We start from the raw sequence: 24,390 nt of genomic DNA on the forward strand, positions 1-24,390 counted from the left end.
TTACCCAGCAGATGGAAGGCCCTAGTTCTGCCCTCAGCCCCCCCTGCACACACACACACACACAAATCAAGCTTTGTTTGCATTACCTGGAGATTAAGATTTGACTCAGAAAAGTGAAATTATAATAAAGACACATAAAAGTTTTTCCAAATGGTGTGAAATAAAAAACTTGTAATTGGACTCGCTGCGGAGAGTTGGAAGAAAGAACCAGACTAAGATAATTGCTATAATTGAGGATAATTATATGATTCGAGCATGCAGCCAGCCATGTGAGGAAAAAAGAAAAAGGGAAATAAAGGAAATATGGTTTTGTATGTATTGTTTAGTTTTTATAAAGAGAAGCAAGCAATTCCCTGGGATGGAAGCCCATCTTCCCGCTCTAAGATCACTAAGCATTAATTACATAGGGCAGAGAGCTTTCTGGACCACACAAGTAGAGCAATGTCATTCATTAATAGTGTTACCAAAAGTGCAGATAAACAAACCGTGTCAGCTCCTATTTACACCTTTTACACAAAGCCACCTCTTGTGACATGAAATGTTCATGTTGTAAATTCATATATTCAGCTGCTACCTCATAGATCTTTCAGCCCATGACAACAGGAATGTGCTAGATACAATACCGACGGATTGTCGCCGTCCTGCTTAGTGGTGCCATGGCGGTGCCCTTCAGCCCCTCTGAAAGCCACCCCAAGTGGTAGTACAGCAGTGAAACGGGTGCCAGGTGAAGAGCACCGTTAGGAATGTGAAGAATTAGAATTGCCCCAGCCATTTTCATTCTGATAGCCAGAGCCTTATGTCATGGCCGTTGAGAGAGGATTAGTCACTAGGAAATCTTCTGTGATCATGTGCCTTGTCATCCTGGGTGAATGGCAGCTAAGAGATCAGAAGCTCAGAACGGTAGCACGTCTTGCATTCTTCTTACCCATGCTGTCCCTCAGCAAGAGGAAGAAGAATGCACCCATGCCTATGCAATTGTCCTGTCCTGGACTCCACTTGCTCCTGATAGAGCATAGCGTGTGCTTACCAGAAGCAATAGGAGTAGAATTTTTTTTATTTAATTAATTTATTCAGATTACATCTCAACTGTTATCCCATCCCTTCTATCCTCCTGTTCCTCCCTCCCTCCCACTTTCATCCTATTCCCATCCCCTATGTCTGTGACTGAGGGGGACCTCCTCCCCTATTATATGGTCACAGCCTCTCAAGTCTCCTCTTGGTAGCCTGCTTATCCTTTCTCTGAGTGCCACCAGGCCTCCCCACGAAGGGGAAGTGGTCAAATATGGGGCACCAGAGTTCATGTCAGAGTCATTCCCTGCTCTCCACTCAGCTGTGGAGAATGTCCTGTCCATTGGCTAGATCTGGGTTCAACATTTACTGCATGTATTGTCTTTGGTTGGTGAAGTGGTTTGAGCAGACCCCCTGGTTCCATATCTGCCCATCATGATGTTCTTCTTGTAGGTTTCTGGAACCCTCTGGATCCTTCTATTTCCCCATTCTCCCATATTTCTCTCACTTAGAGTCCCAATAGGATGTCCTCACATCTATCCCAATCTCCTGGTAAGTGAAGACTTTCATGGGACATGCCTCTTGGGCTAGTGTCCAATTATAAATGAGTATATACCATGTGAGTCTTTCTGCTTCTGGGTTAACTAACTCAGTATGATCATTTCTACTCCCATCCATTTGTCCACAAATTTCTAGATTTCCTTGTTTTTAATAGCTGAGTAGTATTCCATAGTGTAAATGCACCACAGTTTCTTTATCCATTCTTCGACTGAGGGACACTTAGGCTGTTTCCAGGTTCTGGCTATTATGAATAAGGTTGCTATGAACATGGTTGAGCATATATCTTTGTTGTGTGATGAAGCATCTTCTGGGTATATTCCAAGGAGTGGAATAGCTGGGTCTTGAGGAAGCCCTATTCCCAGTTTTCTGAGATAGCATCAGATAGATTTCCAAAGTGGCTGTACTAGTTTGCATTCCCACCAGCAATGAAGGAGTGTTCCTCTCTCTCCACATCCTCACCAGCATGTGGTGTCACTTGTATTTTTTATCTTAGCCATTCTGACAGGTGTAAGATGGAATCTCAGAGTTGTTTTGATTTGCATTTCCCTGATGACTAAGGAGGTTGAACATTTCTTTAAGTGTTTCTCAGCCATTCGATATTCCTCTGTTGAGAATTCTCTGTTTAGTTCTGAGCCCCATTTCTCAATTGGGTTATTTGGTTTGTTGGTGTTTAATTTCTTGAGTTCTTTATATATTTTGGATATTAGACCTTTGTCAGATGTAGGGTTGGTGAAGATCTTTTCCCAGTCTGTAGGTTGTCGCTTTGTTCTGTTGACAGTATTTCCTGCCTTACAGAAGCTTCTCAGCCTCATGAGGTCCCATTTATTGATTGTTGATCTTAAGGCCTGGGCTGTTGGTGTTCTGTTCAGGAAGTTGTCTCCTGTGCCAATGTGTTCCAGGCTCTTCCCCACTTTTTCTTCTAACCAGTTTAGTGTCTCTGGTTTTATGTTGAGGTTTTTAATCCACTTGGACTTGAGTTTTGTGCATGGTGACAAATATGGGTCCAATTGCGTTTTTCCACATGTAGACATCCAGTTAGACCAGCACCATTTGTTGAAGATGCTTTCCTTTTTCCATTGAGTAGATTTGACTTCTTTGTCAAAAATCAAGTGACCATACATATGTGGATTCATTTCTGGGTCTTCGATTCAATTCCATTGATCCACCAGCCTATTGTTGTGCCAGTATCGTGCTGTTTTAATTACTGTTGCTCTATAGTACAGCTTGAGATCAGGTATGGAGATTCCTCCAAAGGATCTTTTATTGTACAGGATTGTTTTAGCTATTCTGGGTTTTTTGTTTTTCCATATGAAGTTGAGAATTGATCTTTCAATATCCTTAAAAAATTGTGTAGGTATTTTGATAGGGATTGCACTGAATCTGTAAATTGCTTTTGGTCTAAGATGGCCATTTTTACTACATTGATTCTCCCTATCCACAAACAAGGGAGATGTTTACATCTTCTGATGTCATCGTCAACCTCTTTCTTCAGAGATTTGAAGTGTTTTTCAAACAAGTCAAAAGGAGTAGAAGTCAAAGAGTATGGAGCAAGGCCTAGGAAATGGAATATGGATGTGCCTGAATCATTCTTGTCTACGGTATAACAATGTGTCTATACTGTACAGCAATCATAAAAATTTTGTAAGACTATTATTCAAACAAGAACAGGATACAGTCTCTTAGGTTAGGTCATTTACCCATTAGGTTAAAATGATAATAGAAACTCTTTCCTAGGAGACATCACTAAGTGTCAATGATGCCTTGCTTTCATAGGTAAGGATTTTGTTTTTAGAGTGCAGTTAGCTGTTTTGTTTTGGGGGGCAGTCTCACTGTGTTCTTCAGATTGATCATGGAACCTTGGAGTCAAGCAGTTCTCCCATGGCCTCAGACTCGTGAGAGCAGGAGACTGTAGCACCGCCCTTAGCTCCTAGGTGAGTTTTCATGTATCCTGAAAACACGAATTGTGACATTTCATAAGTATACTTTGCTGGAAGTTTTCCTAAAAGAGAGCCATGAGCAAGAGGTGAGATCCCTCTGTCCCTCTGTCCCAGAGCCACCAGCCTGCCTGTGCAGTATACACACACTTCTCACCTTTAGAAGACAGACCACTCTCCTTGCAGTCTATTTTCCTAACACAACCAGAGCTGAGCAAACTTTGAATAGCAGGAAAAAGTGAATTCTTAATTAAGTGAGTAAAATGTCTTTGAGTTCTCATGTGGGGTTTTTCTTTGTTTTGTGTTTGTTTGTTTTTAATTTTGGGAGTCAGGGACTTGGGAGATTCTTGGATTATGCTATTGTTACTTTGACATGCACCTCACTATGGAACCCTGGCTTGCTGTGGAATTTGCTATAGTAAATGAGATGGCCCCAAAGTCACAAAGATCTGTCTGCTTCTGCTTCCTGAGTGCTGAGATTAAAGGCATGAACCACCACGCCTGACTTAAGTTCCTTTTTAGCTTTTTAAAAAATTATGTGTAGATGTGTGCTTGTGTTCACACCCATGGATACATGCACGTGAGTGTGAGTGTTCTCAAAAGTAAAAAGTATCTGAGCCTCTGGAGCTGGAGTAACAAACAGGTGGGTATGAGCCACCGGATATAGGCACTGGAAGCCATACTTACAAAGAACGACTTTCTTAACCCCCGAGCCATCGTGTCAGCCATGACTTAAAGTTCTTTAATCACTTACATTCCAATATTATCCATTTTCCTTATTATTAAATTAATAGACCTAACTTAGACACTCTGGGAAGACGTGGTCATCACCATTTCTCTTGGCTTAGCTAGCACATCTTAGAATATTCCTTTTCTATCCAAGCTTTCCGTTTCACCATCTGTTACTTCCTTCCCTTAATGTAATATCATTCACCTTCCCCTTCCAACACAGAACAGCGAAGCTCAAGGGTAGCTCTCGCTAGACAAGACTAGAGAATACTTCTGCTCTTACCTTTCTGAAGCAAATGAGCATTGTGGGTAGAGGGGCCGTATTGACTACCTGCTACAAAGTGCTTTAAGCTCAATGAAAGGAACGGGCTGTCCTCAGCAGTTCAATGCATCCATTCTAAGTTCCTTTGCAAACAGCCCTAACACTGCAGCACGGCCACTTCAAACACAATCCCTCCATTTGGAAACGACTGAGACATTCAAGCCATAAAAATCTCCAAAGAACACTCTTAGGCTTTTCATAAGCATGGTCTTAACTCATCACCTCCGTTTTATTCTTCATTTACAGAGAAAATGGAAGATCTTGGGGGGAAAAGATGTGATTTTCATTAGCTATGAAGATGTTCAAAATTGGATTTGCTTCAGTTCATTAGGTATTATAACCGCATTAGTCACGTTGCTTTATGAGGAGCACGGCTGGCCTTCAGAATCTCCCTGTGGACTCCCAGGAGCTTCCCTCACTGCCCATGGGACACACAGCGGGATTATGCTTTTCCTTTTACAGGATAAACCAAGAAAAATAATACTATATGTAGAAACCCTGCCCCCACAAACCCTTCCTCACCTTTGATGACAGTGTTTGTCAACCTTCCTGATGTGACAACCCTTTAATACAGTTCCTCCTATTGTGGAGACCCCCAACCACAAAATTATTTTCAGTGCCACTCCATAACTGTAATTTTGCTACTGTTATGAATAATAATATAAATATCTATTTTCCAATAGTCTTAGGCAACTCTGTGAAAGGGAGTTCGACCCTAAAGTGGTCACACCACAGGTTCAGAACTGCTGTCCCTAGTAAGCTTCCTGCCTAATGCTATGTCCATGTTAAGGATTTCTGAACTTCTAAACATTTGAAGAGTGACTGTCATCTCCCTGGGGTGCCCACTGGGGAGATAAACACATATCCAGCGGCATTCATTCCAGATCTGTCTGAGGGTGAGCATATGTGACATCCTGTATCCCACACCTCCACCCGCTGTCCTTCCCGCACCGCCTCCTGCTTAAATCCCTGGAGTAGAAGCAATCATGTCAGCTTAGCAAGAGGATGTAAGGCTGCATGTCAGATCCATGGCATAGCAATGCTGTCAGAGGAAGCTGTGAGGCAGGCAGAAGCAAACACAGTGGGCACTTGAGCTGCTTGGTGTGGATGGACACTATAAGACTCGCGTAATCTAGGCTCTACTGTGGAGTTCCATAGTCAGTCAGGTTGGGCATCTGATGTCCACATTCACACTTACACACATGCGTAGGCACACTGCATACATACAATCCTACACACACACACACACACACACACACACACACACACATTTTCACAGGTCTACTCTCCTTCCTCAACCACAGAATGCCCCTTTGCTGCAGCCTTGGGGACAGCCTGCCTTTTTTCCTCTTCCCCTGGTTGGCGACCAGCCATACTTGCTTCCCTGAGATTTTCAGTACTTGTGCCACCTCCCTTGGAGTCACTGCATTTTTAATCTTTGGTCTTAATTATAAAAGAGAAGCGGTTTTCTTCACATCTGTGCTGGCATCTCCCATCCTTAGAAGCTGGCCCATCCTCAGAGGGTGACTGACCCTGCTGGGAGGGTGCACACACATGGGTGGTGGCGGGCCTTTCCGCCCTGCGAACATGCAAAGGCTGCCTTTGGAATTCACCCGACACATTGAGGCCAGTTTCTCAGCTTGAGACCCCCATCAGTCCAACGCAGTGCAGCTGCATGAATTCTGTAGAGCCTCCGCAGCCATGCTCCACAGAGCCAAGCTGCAGGGAGTGTGGCGGCCTGCTGTCTCAAATGTGACACAGTAGAAGTGAAGAGACTTGTGGCCTTTTGTTCTCATTTTGCAGGCTCAAAATATAATGCTAAGTTGTTGGGGTTTTTTTTTAACATGTAGCCAAAATACATCTCTGATTGAGAAACTTTCCTCTTACAAAATTGACCTACTTGTCAGTTCAAGGTGTGATTGGATGTGCCCTGCTTAGCACACAGTGGGTAGTTAGGCAATGAGAGTATCAAAGAAGTAGAAATGTCCAGAGGCACGAGTCAAGAGACCAGCAGGACCAAGCCGAGAAGCTGCCTCTGTACTTCCTGACCACAGAGACAGTCTCTGGGATGCCATAACTTCCAGAATCTCCTCAAGCTTGCCACCCACAAGATGGGTCCCTCTCAAGCCTGCTCTCTATAGTGTTTTCCACAACACAAGCATTTGCCCTGAAAGAGCTTCAAGCCCTGTGTAGCAGAAGTTGTATATGAACCACTGACTATCTGGGGCTTTGCCCTGTGCAGGCATCTTGGTTGAAGACTTCTTGGCTTTCTCAGTCAGCAATATGATCATCTGCTAAGTACATGCTTTCTGGGTCTTTGCGTCATGAATTTTGGAGGGGCAGGCTTTCACTGCATAGACCAAGCTGGACCATAATTTTCAGCTTTCCACATCAGCCTACTAAGATAGAACCACAACATGTGCCTGTAATGAATCATGAGATGTAATGTTCACGAGGTAATAAGGACTTGAGGTCAGTCAGTTTCAATGTACACCATAGATCATGGCTGATGTTTTGGAAGGCCTGTGGGGCAGATTTCCGGGTGCTACATGATGCCTGCAAAGGCTGCCTGTGATTCTTTTCTCCCTCATGGGCTCACCAACACTTCCCATGAATCTTAGGCCCATATTTTCTGGGCACTCAAACAGCCCTTAAGCATTTGTGTGCCTATGTGCACAGTTCCGAATCGTTGGTTCTGACTTGGAGAGCCTCAGCCACTTCCGTAAAATGGCAGAAGCTAGAAGCCGGGAAGGAATCTTTAACTGAGCACACTTCTCAAAATGGGAAACTGAGGGAGGCCTGGGGAGGTTTAGATTCAGGCCGCACAGCAGCTTAGTGGGAACACATGAAGCATAGGATGCGTGCGGCACAGTGCACTCACTGTACTTTTCTCAATCGCCGGGTGGACAGAGCTGCCTCGTGCCACTGTGAGAATGAAAGCTCTTCAGACCAATGGCCACTCGCTCTTCAAGGAAGGTGAAAGCCAAGTTTCAGCACCAAGGAACTAGCCACATATCCTCCAGCTCTCATGGGAAGAATGACAAAAGGTTTTACTGACTGGATTAGAATATCTTACTGGCAAGCCTTGAGGTGAAGGTCACGGGTTACCACCTAGACAGTACCTAGAAATGCAGAGCCTTTGGCCACTCCAGGATGGCTGACCTGGAATCTCCAGGTCATCAGTGAGTAGTTAAGATTATAGTCCTGTACAAGCAAGCCAGGCCAGAAGGGTACATTTCCCACACATCCCCACAGTGTGGGACCACTGTTTCAGACACTGCTCCACAAGCCATGCTACACCACCCCCATCCCCCAGCAACTGCACCCAGTGCCTGCATTGTCCGCTCTGTCTAGCACTGTGGCAATTGATTGCAGAGGCACAGTCAGAGGATGCTATGGACAGAGTGCCTCTGCTGCCATCTCTGATCTGTTACTTCAACCCTCATCTGTTCTTAAGTTTTGCTTCTCAGTCCTGAGGGCTGATTGGCCCATCAGAAGCATGTTTGGTTGTACAGTGCTATCAGGGGTTGTGGCCGAGTACTGCACTCACTGTCAGGCCTGTCTGTGTGCGTGCTTGAAAGTGAGCAAGTGAGAGAGAGGGGCGAGGAGAGAGAGAATGCACGCACGTGTGCATGTGTGTTTGTATGTGTTGTGTATATGCTTGCATACATGTGCATATTTGTGTGTATGCATGTGCATGAGTACATGTGTGTCCGTGTGTGCATCTGTATGTGTTGTGTGTGTGTGTGTGTGCTTGCATGCATGTGGGTGTGGTGTGTGTATGTATGTATATGTGCTTATATGTCTATGTATGCATGCATGCATGCATGCATGCATGCATGCGTGCGCACACCCCTGTGGATGTGGAGGCCTGCCCCCATCAATGCCAGCTGTCTCCTTACTTTGAAGGCACAGTCTCTCACTTAAGTTGGAGCTTAACATTTGTGCGATACCATCTGGCCGCTGAGCTCCAAGGGTTTTCATGTTTCTCACCTCCTTGCCCTGAGATTATAGGCATGTGCCACCAAGCCCAACATTTACCATGGATGCCGGGGATCCAAACTCAGGGATCCCCATGCTTCTGCATTGAGTACTTTGCTGACTGAGCCATCTCCTCAGCCACAGATCTGAGCTTAGCCACTGGCAGCTGGGGGAGGAGAACCCGACTGGGAGATATTTATGTCCAAACTTTCAGTTTTCCAAACAAAGAGGCCAGTGTTTATTTTTGTTGTTCTGTATCACTGTTAAAACCAAGGCCGAGTCAGTGGTCCTCAGAAGCCAAGTGAAGAGTGTGTAAAGCCAAGGTTAGCTGACTCTGGCCGTGGACAGTCCTGGGCTTAGGAGATGGTCTGCATGTGAACACCATGTCCGTCACAGCCTGGCTGCTGCACGAGGCTGCACGGTGATCTCGCTTCCATGGAAAGACAGCCATGATTAATGCACCGTGAGAATGGGCGGTAGCCAACCTAGTCATGGAGACCCGAAGCTCGAGAGGAGACCTTCTGAAGTTGCGTCTAAATGCCCACTGTGTGACAAACACTGGGGCAACAGCCGACAACCAGGGAGGCCCACAGAAGAGACACTGAACCACCTTGTCATTTCAACTTTGACTAGTGGTAGACAGGAAAGTCCTTCTAAGAAAGGGGTCCCAGCTGCATTTGGAGGGAGAGAGGCCTATGAGAAGAGGGAACCTGTTTTGGAGGAATGGCCTTGAAGCTGGGCAGGAAAGGAGGGGATCAGATGTGCAAAACTCTCCTTCCCTGGACAAATATACCATCCGGCCCCCTCTGAGGGAGGGGGACGTGAAGTGGCCATCTGTGAAAAGGGATAGCAAGACAGGAAGCTGACGACAGGGAGGGGGAGGAGAGATTGCCAGCACTGAGAGGCCTGCTCAGATGGTGGTGAGTGGGGGTCCCCCAGGGCGAAGGTCTGGCCCAGGACACACTGGGCTCTTTAAGTCGTCTCTGGAGCTCACCCTCTTTCTGTTTCCCTTGCTTGCACTTGAGAGACTCCACGCTAGTCTCCCCACAGAAGCAGCCAGCAGGCAAGCTTCCCGTGAGGAACCTATGTTTCAGATCATGAAGATGCTATCGTTTTTAAAGGAGAAAGAGGCAGACGTATGCCTGCCCTCACAGACCTTTTCAGTTAGGTCAGGTAAGCAAGCATGCAGGAGAAAGAAAGAGTTCCTAAGGCTAGCTGCTTGCTGGAATGTCCCTCACCTGCCAACCCCCACCCCCCCCACCCAGTCGTAGGCTATGTCACCTTGACCCAGATGCTCAGTGAGCTCAGCTGGAGTGCACACAACACACTGCTAGAAATAACAAGCCTGTGTCTTTCCTCTTGTCTTCCTGGTCTCCTTCCCTTCTCCCCCAAATCCACATCAAATCATAAGGAAGAAAGGCAATCAGAGAAGTCCCGCCCTTGCCCAGTGGTTCTCAACATGTGGGTTGAGACCCCCCACACACAGGGGCTACCTATGACTATTCCCATTTTGATTCATAACATAGCAAAATTACAGTTATGACACAGCAATTAAATAATTTATGGCTGGGGTCACCACAACGTGAGGAATTGTATTAGAGGGTCGCAGCATAAAGAAGGGGAGAACCACTGCCCTTTCCTCTTAGCATTTATGGAAATATGAACAAAGCAGCTGGGCTCCGCTAAACAAGTGTCAGGCATGCTCAGGTGCTTGCCAGCAGGGCCCTGCATCCAGGCTAGGTCAGCATCCCTGCTCTGGAGGAGAGGTAACCAAGCCATGCTGACTGATGGCATAAGGATTGTTAACCTGCTCCTCTCCTGTGAACTGTCCCTTTGTGCTAGTGGAGTAGTGAGGCTTTCTGGGTGACAAGCTTCTCAGGCCACTGCAAGAAGAAATAGCAAGGTGCTGCTCTGCACTGGCATCACAGGAAAGGGTGCCCGAGGGGGTCTTGGTCCAGAGTCTTTTGCCACTTCGTCATCTTTGGATATCTTTCCTCCATGGGTCAATCTTGGTATCAACTAGATAACCATCTTTGTACACACAAAGACTGAAACCTTCCCAGCGCACCACAGTGGAACAGAACACTCGAGTCCATGATTCAGGCGTATGCGCAGACCTGCTCCATGCCATTGCTTAGCAGGCCTGCTGGAGTCTGTCAGAGTCCCTTCGGCCTGAAAAGATGTCCACCCAAATGCAAACGCTTGAGCTAAACTCTTTCAGCAGATGCAATGGTTCATTTCGAACTGCCCACATAGTACAACCCGGAGCGGCCTGGGAGACCAGTCTAACTGAGGGACTGCCTAGATCAGGTTTATCCCGATTGCTAATAGATGTGGGTAGACCCAGCCCACCATGCGCAGCACTTTTCTCTAGTAAAGGGGCCCTGAACTATGCAAGAGGAAAGAGCAGGCAACCAGGACTGCATGCAGTTCTCTCTCTCTGCTCTTGAGTGAAGGTGGTATGGCCAACAGCTTCAACTAGGCTTCCACTGTGTCCTCTTAGTGATGACTTATAACCTAGGTTGTGAGCCAAACCCCTTCTCCCCTGTGGTGGTGGCGGTGGTGGTGGCAGTGGTGGTGGTCATTGTCATTGTCATCATTGTCATCGTCATCCTAGTTGTCATCCTCATCAAGATATTTTATCAGTGACAGAAGTGAAACTAGGACAGAGGACATAAGAATTCTGTCCTGGGTTCATTTCATCCTCGACCTACATACACATCTATGACAACACGCAGGGCAGGGGGATCCACCTGAGAATGTGGGGCCTCCATGATTGTTAGCTTGTCTGGTTCAGCTGTAGCCTGTAACGTGTCCTCTCACCACATAGTTCACATAGCTGGTAATGACTAGACAGGAGCCATTCCCATGGGGCTTGCGACTCTGCCCTCCTTAGTCCCTAGGAGAGGGGGCATCTGCAGAGATGGTTTCTATCATCCTAATTACAGGTCCACAGGACAGCTGCGAGGCAGTAATAACTATCATTACTGACCCAAACCTGCTTCAAAGGAGCTAAGTGTTGGCCTCCCTGGAGCATGTAATCTGGCTGGTCGCCCCAGCCTCGCAACGTGTTGTTATATGGCTGGCTGAGACCAGAGAACCTACCTGCTTAGGGTGTCTGCTAGAGAAATAAACAGCTGCCATATGCTCTGTACCTTTCATTAATTTTGCCTGGTATTTGCTTTCCTCCTTGTTGGAATTGACTTGGGTGGCTGATAATCCAAGCTAATGAAGACAATTAAACCGCCAAACAGGACAATTATTCAGGGCCTCTCCTTGAGGCTCAAGCCTGTTCACTGAGGCCAAAACTAGAATTATTGTGCCACCTTGTGGCATAAAACAGCATCTGTTCACCTAGTCCTCAACCACTTAATGTGCCAAGGCAGGTTGGTACCCATGTAGGACCAGCCCTTCTCTGAGGAGGAGAGGGGAGAATGGGGAGGAAGGGGGGTGGGGTGGGGCTGCAATCAGGATGTAAAGTGAATAAATAAATTAATGGAGGGAAAAAAACAGCATCTGTTCCCAAAATAAAAGATGAAATCTTTTATTAGTGATTGAAATCATAGAATCTATATATTTGACAGGATGATAATAGATTGTGAAGTTTTCACCACAAGATACGCAATCTTGGTGTGGTAGTACATACGTATAACCCCAGCACGCTGGAGACAGGGGCAGTAGAAACAGGAGTTCAAGGCTACATTGCCTGTTCAGCACTAGTGTACGGTACATTAAAAAGTAAGTAGACCCACTTCTTTTTTAATATTTTATTAATTTATTCATGTTACATCTTAATTGTTAGCCCATCCCTTGTATCCTCCCATTCCTCCTCCCACTTTCCCGCTACTCCCCTCCTCTACGTCTGTGACTGAGGTGGACCTCCTCCCCCTGTATATGCTCATAGGGTATCAAGTCTCTTCATGGTAGCCTGCTATCCTTCCTCTGAGTACCACCAGGCCTCCCCATCAAGGGATGTGGTCAAAAATGGGGCACCAGAGTTCGTGTGAAAGTCAGTCCCCACTCTCCACTCAATGGTAGAGAATGTCCTGAGTAAACCCACTTCTGAATGAATTCCCAGCAGACATTTATAACCTGAAGCACCCACATACCCACATTCCTTACTCAAGGAGACGCACATCCACAGTCTTCCAGAACTGACATATGTTTGGGTGTGCAGGAAACCCCACTGCCCTTTTCCAATAATGCAATGTATTTTTATTACATATTTGTCTGTATTTTTACTATATACCTGTCTGCAACTTGATTGATATCAGCCAGTGTATCCAGTAATGAAGCATGCTATAAAGCAAAAAGATCCCGGGCACAATTGTTAACAGCTTCTCCAACTGTGTTGTTACCATCTTCTGCAGCTCAGCTTGGTAGGGTACACAGATGTCATGGTGTCAGCTGAGATACAGAAAAGGTCCTTTGCCCTGTGTCAAATAATCTCCGGGGTGAGCTAGAACCCTGGGACAATGAAAACTCCCAGGAATCTCTGAGGGTGACCCTAGCTAAGACCCCTAGCAATGGAGAATACAGAGCCTGAACTTACTGTCACCTGTAGCCAGGCAGTATTTCAAGTGGAGGGATTGGAACTACAGCCCAGCAAAAAAAAAAAAAAAAACTTCAACCTACAATTTGTCCTGCCTTCAAGATCACCTGGAGTGATGGTGGCACAGAAATGGTAGGAGTGGCCAACTAATGAATGGTTCAGCTTGAGACCCATGTCATGAGAGGGAGCCCACCCCGACACTGCCTGGATCCAAAGGCTAGATACCCAGAGACCTAAGATAGAACCAAACTATACCAGCAAAAAAATTGATTTAAAAAGCCAATGAAATGATTCCTAATGATATTCAGCTATACTCATAGACAGAAGCCTAGCATAATCATCATCAAAGAGGCTTCATCCAGCAACTGATGGAAAGAGATACAGAGATCCACAGCCAAACTTTAGGTAGGTGGGGCTGGTAGAATCCTGTGTAATTCAGAGAGGAAGGATTATAGGAGCCAGAGAGGTCAAGGACACACCAAAAAAACCTACAGAATCAACTAACCTGAGCTCATAGGCATCACAGAGACTGTCAATCAGGGAGCCTGCGTGGGACGGACCTAGGCCCCCTGCACATACCTTACGGTTGTGTAGCTTGGTCTTCTTGTGGGACTCCCAACAGTGGAGTAGGGGCTGTCTCTCACTTTTTTGCCCGCTTTTGGGGACCTTTCCCCCTCCTGGGTTGCCTCATCCAGCTTTGATAGAAGTTTTGTGCCTGGTCTTACAGCATCTTGATATGCCATGCTTGGTTGATGTCCCTGGGAGGCCTGCCCTTGTCTGAAGGAAAAGGAAAAGGACTGCATGGGGAGAGGTGAGGGGGCGGGGACTGGCAGGAGAGGAAGAAGGAGAACCTGTACTCGGGGTGTAATATGTAAGAGAAGAATACATTTTTAAATTTTTTCCATGTTGCAGTCCAAAATCAGCTATTGTTTGCTTTTTTGTTTTGTTTTGTTTTGTTTTGTGTGGGTTTTTTTTTTTTTTGAGGCTTTTTTTGTTTGATTGTTTCTGGGTTTGTTTGTTTGTTTGTTTGTTTGTTTTGGAAACAGGGTCTCTTTTATATAGTACTGGCTGTCCTGGGTTCACTCTGTACACCAGGCTGGCCTCAAACTCACAGAGACACACCTGCCTCTGCCTCTGCCTCTGCCTCCGCCTCCGGATGCTGAGATTAAACATGTGCACCACCAAACCCAGGCTCCAAAATCAGTTATTCTTGCTAAATCTTTTCCAGAGATGTAACATGCACTTTACCCAACTCAGTGACCCCACTCCCATCCCTGCCAAGAAGACAAAAAAGCATAGGAGTCAGGGCAGACATATACACACGGACAGACTGCATGCACACAGGAGTCACAGCGTACATTTACACACGGACAGACTGCATGCACACAGGAGTCACAGCGTACATATACACACGGACAGACTGCATGCACACAGGAGGCACAGCGTACATATACACATGCATGGGGTTGCAGTCACACAGGAGGGACACTGCATCTATGTAGCGAGGGCAGGGGGCATTTCATTCCCACATACAAGAAGAGACAGTGCAACTGCACATGTGGGCAGTGAGGCAGCAGGAGGCACGGGTCAGTTGTAGAGGAACCAATGACAATTCAAGGCAATACCAGGAATGGAATGGGTGATAGAATTACGGGGGCAGATCCAGAAAGAGACAAAAGACTGCAAGGTCTCTAAAATAGGAATAACCCCAGTCCAGACGTCGGAGGTGTGGAGGTGCCTCCCTACCCTGGCACCACATGTACCTGCCCACATCTTTGATGCCAAGACCCTCCAGGGACCTAGTAGAGGCCCACTGCTGCTCTGCTCCCTTGTTAACTCATGCCTCCGCCTAGACCCTTGCTTAGCCCCATTCCTCCGGTAAAGTAGCAGGAGGGACCCTGAGGTCGAATTTGTCCAGTGGCTGAGACTTGACGATCTTTACTCCAGCTTGCTGGGAAAGTGGCACCAGACAATCACTCTTCTCGTTGTGAGATTTTTGTGCGGGGTGAGAAGTGGAGTGGGTTCCTTTCCGCGGCTTTTCATGAAGTTCTAATTGAAGGGGGTAAGCCAGGAGTTTTGACACATTTTCTGTGAGCTCCATCTTTTATTCAGTAGCTTGTAATGACTGCCTTTCATCCGCCCTCCCTGCGCTGTCCTACTAGGCTGCCACCCCACACACTTCACTGTATTCAATCAGCCCCCTCCTGTTCAGGGAACAAGAGAAAGGAACGGTGAGACATGCTCAGAAATGGAGACAGGCACCGGAAACCCCTGCAGGCTTCCGGTGCCCCACTCTGCCTTTAAGCAAGCCACACACCAGCTATCTTCTAAGAACTGTGCTCTTTATAAATAACAGTGATTAATCAGAAATATGAGCGAAGAAACAAAACAGCTTACAGGCTTACAGTCACCATGATCTAAATGCTTCCCATGTGTATTTTAGAAAGCTGTCATGGTGGCAATTTGTTAGGCACAGTTTAATAGGGGATTGCTTTCCGTATGCTGAAGTGTGGCGATGATTTCCTTCATGCGGAAGCAACCTGTCTGTATATTACTCTGAGCCTGTGCTGTTTACAGGAATAATATATAGCCATAGAAAAGTCCCACATCACCCAAGATGCATGCATTTATAAGCGATACAAGGGTGTTCATATGGACTCACAGGCAAGAAAGGGGTTTTTCAGCTGCACTGTGCCTCGGCTACATACTAGTCTTCATCCTTGAATATTCAGGTAAATGGACCACAGAGCAATCTGCCTTTGTTGAAATGGCTGGGACTTCTCCCTCTTTTGGTTACACACTCTGGTTTGTCACTAAGACACCGTACCTGTGCCAGCAGCATGTGCAGACTCGGGGATGGCCACATATTACTAGAGTGATGTCACCAAATCAAATGGAAATGTAAGCGTTAGTGGTCTTCGGCGAGAAAAAATATAGTTTATGACTCATTAGGCTAACATAGAAGTTATGTTTTCTTTACTGCTTACCTGAGAGTAAATTCCAGGCTGTTCCTTTTAACGGGTTCCATTTAAATAAGGCCTCCCTTTCCACAGATAGTCTTAGTCTGGTGTGCTCCTTTGTTTTCAGCACGCCTCTAATGCTGGCGTGTGTGACCACTGTGCCTGAGCACTGACGGAAGAAGCCCTGTGGTGGGGACAGGGGATGGCCATGTGAGCCAGAGTTTTCTGGTTCATTCTGGCATTCTTGACCAAGTTCTTTCCCTGCCTGGTCCAACTTCCTGATCTTTAAAGTGGAGACAAACAGTGCTTCCCGTTAAGCTGTGGTGGCAATGACTGCCAAAACATGTGATAGCACCCGGGACCTCCTAAGTACAGGCCTTGCACTGACTTTATAGTTCTTCATGAGTTGATATTGCCTCCTGCTGTGGGAGTGGCCTCAGCACAAGCTCCCAGACTTTCCAGTGAAAATGAATTTACTAGGTACTCAATAGCAGCTCAGTGCAAATTCCCCTTTCAAAGTAAAAGTGCCCCCTCGGTGGGCAGTGGTCTATGGGTGTGTGCACAGATGTGCTATTTAGTCATACTGATGGATGCTCTAAGAAAAAAATGGGTTTGAGGAGCTAGGGAGATAGATGGTGGCAGTGGGACACAAGCAACATATGTGTTTAGGGGACTGGCGAGATGACTCAGATGTAAAGGCACTTACCACCAAGCCTGAGTTCTGTCCCCAACACCCACAGGGTAGAAGAGAGTACAGATTCTTCTAAATTGTCTTGTGACCTCCACATTTGTCCATGGGGCACATACAGCTGTACACACACACACACACACACATACACGCCTAGATAATAATAAAATTTTAAAGATGTGTATGTATATGCACAGATTCGTGTATAATAAACATTTAAACTGCCCTGGCTAGCCAGGCATGGTGGCACATGCCTTTAATCCAAGCACTCGGGAGGCAGAGGCAGGTGGATCACTGTGAGATCGAGGCCACAAAGTGAGTCTAGACAGCCAAGGCCACACAGAGAAACCCTGTCTCAAAAAAACCAAAAACTAACTAAATAAAAATAAATAAATAAATAAATTGCCCTGGGTAAGGCATATTAAATCCAAACAAACAAGTTTTCTTGCTTTAAGGTACCTGAAATATTTATTGAAGACATTAAGAACCTCCCTTCAAATATACCAAGATGATAAAATGCTCGTTGCTTTGGCTGCTCTGCTAGGCACTGGCGCATTCTCAGTTAAATCTCACATGAGGACGGCAAGCATCAGACCACAGCCATGGGCAGAGCTGGGTCCCAGGCATGCCTACCCCCTGTAACACCACCCTGGCCGCTTCGACACTTGCTGCTGACAGGGAGGCTGTTTATTTCTTACTTGAAGTGCTTAGGGACAGAAGTGTTAGAGCCGTGTCAGATTCTGAAACACGGCTAGCTACCCTGGAGAAAAGGCCCCAGCCTGATCATGACATTCCTGTGTATTTCTTACTCTTTTCACACACAAACTGAAGGTAATTCCACACACTTTTAGTGACATTTTGATGTCTTTGGAGTGGCATCATGTCAGCACTCAAAAATTTCTGACTTGGGGATCTTTCCAGTTTTGGATTTTCAGATCAGGAACGCTCACCCTCTCCATGGAAGTGACTCGAAATGTGTTCTTCTGTCTGTAGGAGGACGAAGCCCTCCAGACCCATGTGAGCACCCGTGAAGACCTGACTCTGCCAGCTGGCCATCCCAGCTCCTACCATGGGCCCTGCAGGAAGCGCCCTGAGCACTGGCCACATGGAGATGCAGGTGGTCCTTTGGGGAAGTCTGGCTGCTGTGGCCATGTTCTTCCTCATCACCTTCCTCATCTTCCTGTGCTCCAGCTGTGACAGGTGAGAACAGCCTTGCATGTTCTAGAGCCTAAACCTATCCCCCTGTGCCCAGGGGAGCCTTTGTAGTAAAAGGCCTCCCTGGCCTGAGGTCTCAGGTTGGTCATAAAGGTTCCAAGAATTTATTCTTTGTCAGTCAGTTTAAAATCTCTATTGTCCTTCCTGGGGAGCCAGCAATGAATGCCTCCTGTTTTAAATGTCTGGATGCATTCTTGCTGTTCTCTGAGTACATTCTTTGTGTGTCATCTTTTTCTAGCCGTGGGCATATTGAGGTCGAAGTGAGAGGTACTCTGGGTTTTCCCACAACTGGCAGCTCCCAAGGATAACCACTGGTGCGTGGCTTGGGAGAGCTCCTGTATTATTTAAAATGTGTCTGTGGCAAGCTGCCCTTTAGGAAGAAACAAATTTGTGTTCCTACAAGAGAGACTTACTCAATTTGGAAGCTTTTTTTTTTTTTTTTTTTTAATGCGTTTTACTAGTAGTCTCCTTTTGCTCAGGGAGAAGTGGAGTTCTCTGAAACTGAGAACTGGTTCTCTGAGACTGGTGGCTCAAAACAGTTAGAGACAGTGCAAAGAATGTACAGCTTTCTGGTGTTGCCAGGAGCCAGGGGGGCCCAGCTTAACCAGCTTAACCAGCTCCATGTTCAACTCTCAGCCTGGGAGAAAACCTGATGACATTTAAAAGTCTGATGTGGATCCCACCCTAAAATCTGCCGAGAAGGGAAGCGAAGTGCCAGGCTCTCTGACCTCATGCACTCTCCCCTAATCCCTGCCAAGCATGGACCTAGGCCTTCAAGGCCAAGGACAGGCCTGGAGACTCTAGTCCTAGCTGGAAGATTCTGCTCCTGCAGTGACTCACTCCCCCGCTAGGTGCCACCCTCTTCTCACCGTTGATAGAAATGTCATCTTTACAACTAAAGGCTTTCTTTAGACTGTTCCATGTAAACCGCATTCTATTTTTACTCAACGGACTTTTCCGTAGACTGGAGGTACATATGACTCATCCTGCAAGCATGTCACCTTCCTGATGTGCCAAAGTTGTATCTCCTGTATTTTCTCTCATCCCTCACAGCACGTGACTTCACAGACTCTTAAGGGAGAAGATGAGATCATTGTTAGGACGTGCTGAAGAGAAAAGCCAGTGTCTGTCATGTGAGCATTCTAGGCACGGACAGACCCTGCGTGCAGCCTGCCTCCATCCTCCTCCCACTGTGATCTTGACTCTCTGTTCACTGGGAGAGGGTGTGCAGGAAGGCGACTTGTCCTTTGCTGTCAGTTGACTTTTTCCTCCTCTCTTAGCAAAATAAACCTAATTTATAAGTCCACGGGGTTGAGGAGCTGATAAATGCTAGGCTAGGCAAGCATGGTGTCTGTTACACTCTAGGGGACACATGGGACATCAGAATGGTGTTTTCTCTTCCATTTCAGAGAGAAGAAGCCAAGGCAGCACAGTGGGGACCATGAAAACCTGATGAACGTGGTAAGCCTCGCTGTGTGTGTCTGTCACCTGTCCACTTACACCTATCCAGGCATGTCGCTGCTGGCTTTTGACACGAGTGAAGCCTTGCTGTGTATGTCTGTCACCTGTCCACTTACACCTATCCGGGCATGTTGCTGCTGGCTTTTGACACAAGTGAAGCCTCGCTGTGTGTGTCTGTCACCTGTCCACTTACACCTACCCAGGCATGTCGCTGCTGGCTTTTGACACAAGTGAAGCCTCGCTGTGTGTGTCTGTCACCTGTCCACTTACACCTACCCGGGCATGTCGCTGCTGGCTTTTGACACAAGTGAAGCCTCACTGTGTGTGTCTGTCACCTGTCCACTTACACCTACCCGGGCATGTAGCTGCTGGCTTTTGACATGAGTGAAGCTAGCATGAGGGTGTAAATTAGCTGTGGCTTTCCAGTCTGTCTGTATGGCTGGGGCCACACTTAGCCAGTGTGTGGAGAAGCTTCTGGAGTGGAAGCCATCGCCTGACTGCCTGAAAGATTGCTACTGGGCTTCAGCCTGCTGCATGAGTGTATTCGTGTCCCTTCTGGTCTGAAAGAGCTGTCACAAGGACCAACTGGATGACACAGATAAGACTAATTGCCTCTCTGCCCTGGAGAACAGAGTCCGACATTAACTCCCTCCAGAGTTGGATCTCTTCCCAAGCTCAGATCCTTAGTTCACACCCAGCCCTTGACTTTTCCTTCCCAAGGCCTTCTGTGCTATTCCTCACGTCATTTTGCCCTTAGGTCCAAGTCCTCTGCATTGTATAAAAATACCAATCATACCCTGCTGTCACGTGACCTCAATCTTAACTAGTGTCATTTGAAGTGGCCCTGTTTTCAGATAAAGTTATGGTCTGTGGCACTGAGAACTACGATTGTGGCATACATTTGGTGGAAATACACCCATTCAGCAGAGCCTGGGGCCCACAGCATAGCCTGACCTCACGGCATTCTCCAGGCCTCAGCAGTTGATGGGATCCTGATGGACCCAGCAGTCTCAAGGATTCAGCCACTGGGGTGAGGACCAGCCTGAGGCTGTCCTTTGGCTCACGTTGTATCCCTAAGTGGTAGCAGTCTCAGCAGCTATGTCCCCAGGACTCTGTTGAGTCCCCTCTGTGCCCCAGAGCAGTGCTGGGAGAGAAGTTGCTCCCTGCTCAGAGCCAAAAGGGAGCACATATGCTTTAAACTGTGGGCGACCCAGTGGGTGTGTTCAGAGCACATACAGGAGGAATCAGCCTGCCTGAATCCCCACTTTCCAATGTGCTTGTAGCCCAAGCAGGCAGGAAGCAGCCAGGATTCCATTCCTTGCCTTGATCAATGTTCTCACTGTTTTCACCTCTTATATTGTCTCCGCTTCCCCTGGTCCCCAACATCTCCATCCTCTCCCAGTGATTGTATGTGTGCGTGATAGGGGAAGGGAGGTAGAAGGATGGAGCCCTGTCTTTCTTCTCCTACCACCTTCCACAGAGTCGGGTGGATAGTGACTTGCCGCTGAAGTAGGGCTTGCACCTCCGCGCTCACTTCCTCCTAGAGCAGGGTTCTTGGGTCTGGCAAGACCAAGAGCCCCAGCCTGGAAGGACCAAGCCTTCCAGGTTACTCTGATGCAGGCACCAACGTGAATGCCATCCTTGTGGATCTTCTGTCCCTGCTGTCCTGCCCGAGGGCAACAGCCTTTGGCAGGCAGGAAGAGTGTGGCAGACAAGCGGAGGAGAAAGCTGGCTCTTCATCTTCTTCCTCACATAGGCTCTCCTCCGTACACCTTCCTGACCGTGTCTACAACAATACAAACTCATGTGTGTGTTTTCACTGACAGTGAGACCTGCACACACACAGTTGCAGGGTTTCCTAAATCATTGACAGTTGGCTGACTTGTCTCTCAAAAAGTCTAAGGTGGGAAAAAGTGGTTCAAACATAGCGTCTGGAAGTTTGGCCGTGACGAGTTACGCAGGGAGCCTTCCCTTGACCTCCTTTCCTACCTGTTAAGGACACTGTCTGCAACATTAGCATCTGTATCTCAGGGTCCTGGCAACCCACACAACAGCCATTTCATACAGCAGATATTAGCCATACTGGCCAAAAGAGCAGACTTCCTAGACAGTGGGCATCACCACATGTCAAGGGCCACTTTGTCTGTTGTTATTATTTGATTTCCCACCAGAGTCAGGAAGTTTGTGGAGCCAACCACCCAAGACTTCTGTACAGGTCAGAATCTCCCATGGGATATCCCGGAACCTGGCTTGTATCTTGGGCAGCAGAAGCCGTGACCTTGAAAAGTATGGGGTCATCATATGCCCATTGAGCTGCTTTCTGGGAGCAGTTGAGTGTTGTGAGAAATACATCCAGGACCAGATAGTTTCTGCGTGCTCCTTGTGACAGCCCTACCTGTCATGTTGTTCCAGGCAGTATCTACAGGCCACCATCGCCCTGGAGGAACAAACTGTCAGTGCCACTCTCCCTTCCAGCTGCCTCCGTGTTTTTGAGAGTAGGAAAGTTTGCAAAGCAAATTTCCAGTAGACGATCATTTTAGTAAAGCCTGAAGGCAGAGACTAGCTCTTGAAATAGACTCAGAAACATAGGGCGTTAAATACTGTGTTGACCAGACTAAGTCTCTTCCTAACAGGAGACAGCAGTGATAATGTGCTGTTTGTTTGGCAATGCCTGTGTTACAGGGATGGCACTGGTCCCTGCTGGGGTCTGTTCTGACCCACACAAGGTCTCCTTTTGCCTTGAGCCAATGAAACACAAAGTAACCTGTAGCCCCGTTGTAATGACCAGATGAGATGTGCTGCCTGGAGCCCCTGGAGACTCCCAATGCCCTGAGAGTCCACAACCGCACTTAGGGAATAAGCCTAGCCATTCTCCATCAGTGACAATGGTCCCTACTCTTGACACCTGAATGTGACTAGTAATCAAAGGTGCTCAATTTAACTCTATTTGTTTAATTAATGGGTTCTGGGGTTTGCTTTGGCTGCTTTGATTTTAGGGGTATCCTCCTCTGGTGCCCAACAGATTCTTACCAAAAGATGTGTCTGAATTTTTCAGCCTTCCGACAAGGAGATGTTCAGCCACTCAGCAACTAGCCTGACAACTGATGCACTGGCTAGCAGCGAGCGGAACGGGGCGCTCACCAATGGCGACAGTAAGTTCTGTAGACACCACCATGAAAGGACCGAGTTTCAAATAAGGCAGCTCACAGGGCTGAAAGGATGGCTCAGTGGTTAATAGCATGGCTGCTTCCAGAGGACCCAGAAACTTCAGTTCCAGGGGATCCAACGCCGTCTTCTGGCCTGCACAGGCACCAAGCATGCAAGTGATACGCAGACATACATACAGGCAAAACACCCACACACATAAAATAAAGATTTGGTTTTTTGGTTTGTTTGTTTGTTTGTTTGTTTTGGTGTTTTGGTTGTTTTGGTTTGGTTTGGGTTTTGTTTGTTTGTTTTTTGTTTTCGAGACAGGGATTCTCTTGTAGCCTTGGCTGTCCTGGACTCACTTTGTAGACCAGGCTGGCCTCAAACCACAGTGATACGCCTGCCTCTGCTGGGATTAAAGGCATGCGCCACCACTGCCCGGCATTTTGTTTTGTTTTCTTTTAATTAAAGAAAAAAGGTAGCTCAGAAACTAAGCAATGCATTCTAGCCCAGGCATTATTGCTACCAGTTTTAGCCAGAGGTCTCATTTGCATAATGACACCTAATCCGCTGCTGGGCAGGAGCACTCTTGGAAGCCTGTGACCTGTCACTTACTGTTCTTTGGCCATGCTGTCATTACTTCCTCATGAACAGGAGCACTAAGTCCCCAGTTTAAAAGTGAGAAGTCTCTAGCACAGTGTTGCTGGGTCAAATTACCACAGGTCTAAAGCCTTGAGCGGCTCAAGGTCACAAGTGTGGGGTGTCTGCAAGCCTGCCTACACTGCCTGCCAAGGGCTGGTGGAGCATCATCTCCTTGCCTTCTGCAGCCATCTGCATCTTTTCATTTGCGGCTTCTCCCTGAATCTTCACACTTTAGGACCATGTAATCTCTTTGGCTTGTCGAGGTAAGCCAGGTTTAGCTACCCATCTCAAGGTCAGCTGAGTACACGCATGCACACACATAGTTTCCAGAGACTGAGATGTGAATATCTTTGGGAAACCAAATCCCTATCACACAGCCATTAATAATCTGACGGAGAGGTTTGTTATCACAGATTTTAAGAATTTATAACTTGAAGCAGGGAACTCGATTCTCAGGCAGATGCTCCATATACTCTGCATGCTATCTGCCTATTTCACACCATGTACATTAGCCGGCAGGTACAGTTGCAATGACTGCTTCCTGCTTGCTGTTCAGCGTATGACATGCATTCACCCGAAGCAAGGAAGGAAACTCGGAGGTCATCAGCGGAGGGGGAGGGGGGCACCCAAGGCTGCAGCTGCCCAGTGCCCCTCTGTGTCCTGAGACCAAATAACCAGAGCCACAGCTGGAGGCCCTCCTGCAGGGTTAGAGGGAGCTGGAACACTAGGGCTGCTAAGGCCGGAAATGCCGGACACATGACTATCCCACACGTTTCTTTCTTTTTTACTGTATTTTGATCACATTCACCCTAACTCTCCTCTCGTGGCACCCCCCCCCCCACGCACACTCCTGCTGACCCCCTGATCTTTCTAGAGGTTCCCCTTTCCTCTTCTGGTTTTCATGGTTTGCTGTGGCCATGAGCCCCTCCCAGATGGCACAGTGTCTCTGATTTCCCTACAGTGAGGCACAACTGGACCCGAGGTTGTTCTGATCTCAGAACCCTGAGCGCGAATTCCATTCCTTCACAGATAGCTGAACAGTCCCTGGCACCTAGCTGACACTTCAAAGTCCATGTGATAAGGACTGACAACAGGCATCGTGATTGCCATTTTAGAGGCATCCCCCAGAACGTCCAGGTTGGGCTTCTTATGTGAGGCAGGGGTGTGGGGCCAAGGCACAAAGGAAAGAA

At 47.2% G+C, this 24,390-nt stretch overlaps 1 protein-coding gene across 1 annotated transcript in view; it reads left to right on the plus strand.

The window, feature by feature from the left end:
• Positions 1-24,390, plus strand: part of Pag1 (phosphoprotein membrane anchor with glycosphingolipid microdomains 1) — a 168,254-nt gene that overhangs the window by 135,955 nt on the left and 7,909 nt on the right. The window contains exons 4-6 of the mRNA XM_051158289.1: positions 17,729-17,935; positions 19,360-19,411; positions 22,467-22,563. Coding sequence (XP_051014246.1) covers positions 17,805-17,935; positions 19,360-19,411; positions 22,467-22,563 — 280 coding nt within the window. The 5' untranslated portion in view covers positions 17,729-17,804. The remainder of the gene's footprint in view (positions 1-17,728; positions 17,936-19,359; positions 19,412-22,466; positions 22,564-24,390) is intronic.

This window comes from Acomys russatus, chromosome 2, assembly GCF_903995435.1.
Source record: "Acomys russatus chromosome 2, mAcoRus1.1, whole genome shotgun sequence".
Lineage (NCBI taxonomy): Eukaryota > Metazoa > Chordata > Mammalia > Rodentia > Muridae > Acomys > Acomys russatus.